Source organism: Naegleria gruberi (assembly GCF_000004985.1).
Source record: "Naegleria gruberi genomic scaffold NAEGRscaffold_1588, whole genome shotgun sequence".
Taxonomy (NCBI): Eukaryota; Heterolobosea; class Eutetramitea; order Acrasida; family Naegleriidae; genus Naegleria; species Naegleria gruberi.
The window spans coordinates 1-1,050 of NW_003162577.1; the positions used below are offsets into that span (position 1 = coordinate 1).

Here is a 1,050-nt window from a genome sequence, read left to right on the forward strand (position 1 = left end):
GTATATCATAGAATGCTTCAATGATGTTAAAAAAAGAAAGGCTTTATTTCTTTCTTGAAGATGTAAGGGTCGTGTTATTATTATAAACTTTATAAACTTGATCCAATCTTTGGGTTGATAAGTTATTATTATTAATTGACGTTGTTTCATAAATATTAGTAATACTATCATCTCCACTTGTAAATAAATAAAATCCATTACAATTATTATTAGTATTATTCATATTATCAAATTGATTAATAACAAGTGTATTTCTAATATAGGCATGTTCTGAATGATCATTTAAAATGGCACATAATTGTTTAGTATGTACATTCCAAATAAATAATTTACCATAACAGGTAGGTGCAAATAAATAACCATTAAAATATTTACATTTAGCCATCCATGAATTACAATAATAATCATCATGTTGAAATGTATGTAATGTTTCCAATGTTGAATCTTGAATTTTCTTTAAATTTAAATTTAATTTCCTTAAATGGATATCATTATTAGATGAAATTTCTTCATTTGAATTTACACCTTTAGTAATTAAATAACAATTTAATATATTATTTGTAATATCATTATTTTTTAATATAATTTGTAAACTACTTAAATAAGTTTCATATTCAGTATTAAATATTTTTAATAATTGATTATTTCCAAAATTATAAATTTTAATTGAAGTATCACAAGATGCAATCATGTAAATTAATTCTTCATCCATTTCTTCATTTATATTATTATTACCATTTATATTTCCATTTATATTATTTAAATTAATTAAATTAAAATTATTAAAAAATAAAAAATTTAAATCTAAAACAACATTTGTATTTCTATCCATAATAATTTGTTTATCTAAACAAGACATGTAATTATCATTTCTATTCATTAACCATTTAATAATAGTTCCATCATAAGAACCAGTTACATAATAAAATTGATTTTTAAAAAATAAACTTTCCAAACATAGAATTTCTTCAGTATGTCCAAATAAAAAATTAATTTGATTTATATTTAATAAATTAATTAAAGTTAAAGGACATTCTAATATTTTGTTAT

General features: G+C 19.1%; 1 protein-coding gene across 1 annotated transcript; it reads right to left on the reverse strand.

Moving 5' to 3' along the window:
- Nucleotides 1-43: 43 nt before the first annotated feature.
- NAEGRDRAFT_77146 (uncharacterized protein) lies at nt 44-712 on the reverse strand (the record flags this gene model as incomplete). The annotated part of the gene is made up of 1 exon (XM_002667897.1): nt 44-712. One exon carries the CDS (start codon nt 710-712, stop codon nt 44-46), a length of 669 nt encoding a protein of 222 aa, XP_002667943.1.
- Between the last annotated feature and the right edge of the window lie 338 nt (nt 713-1,050).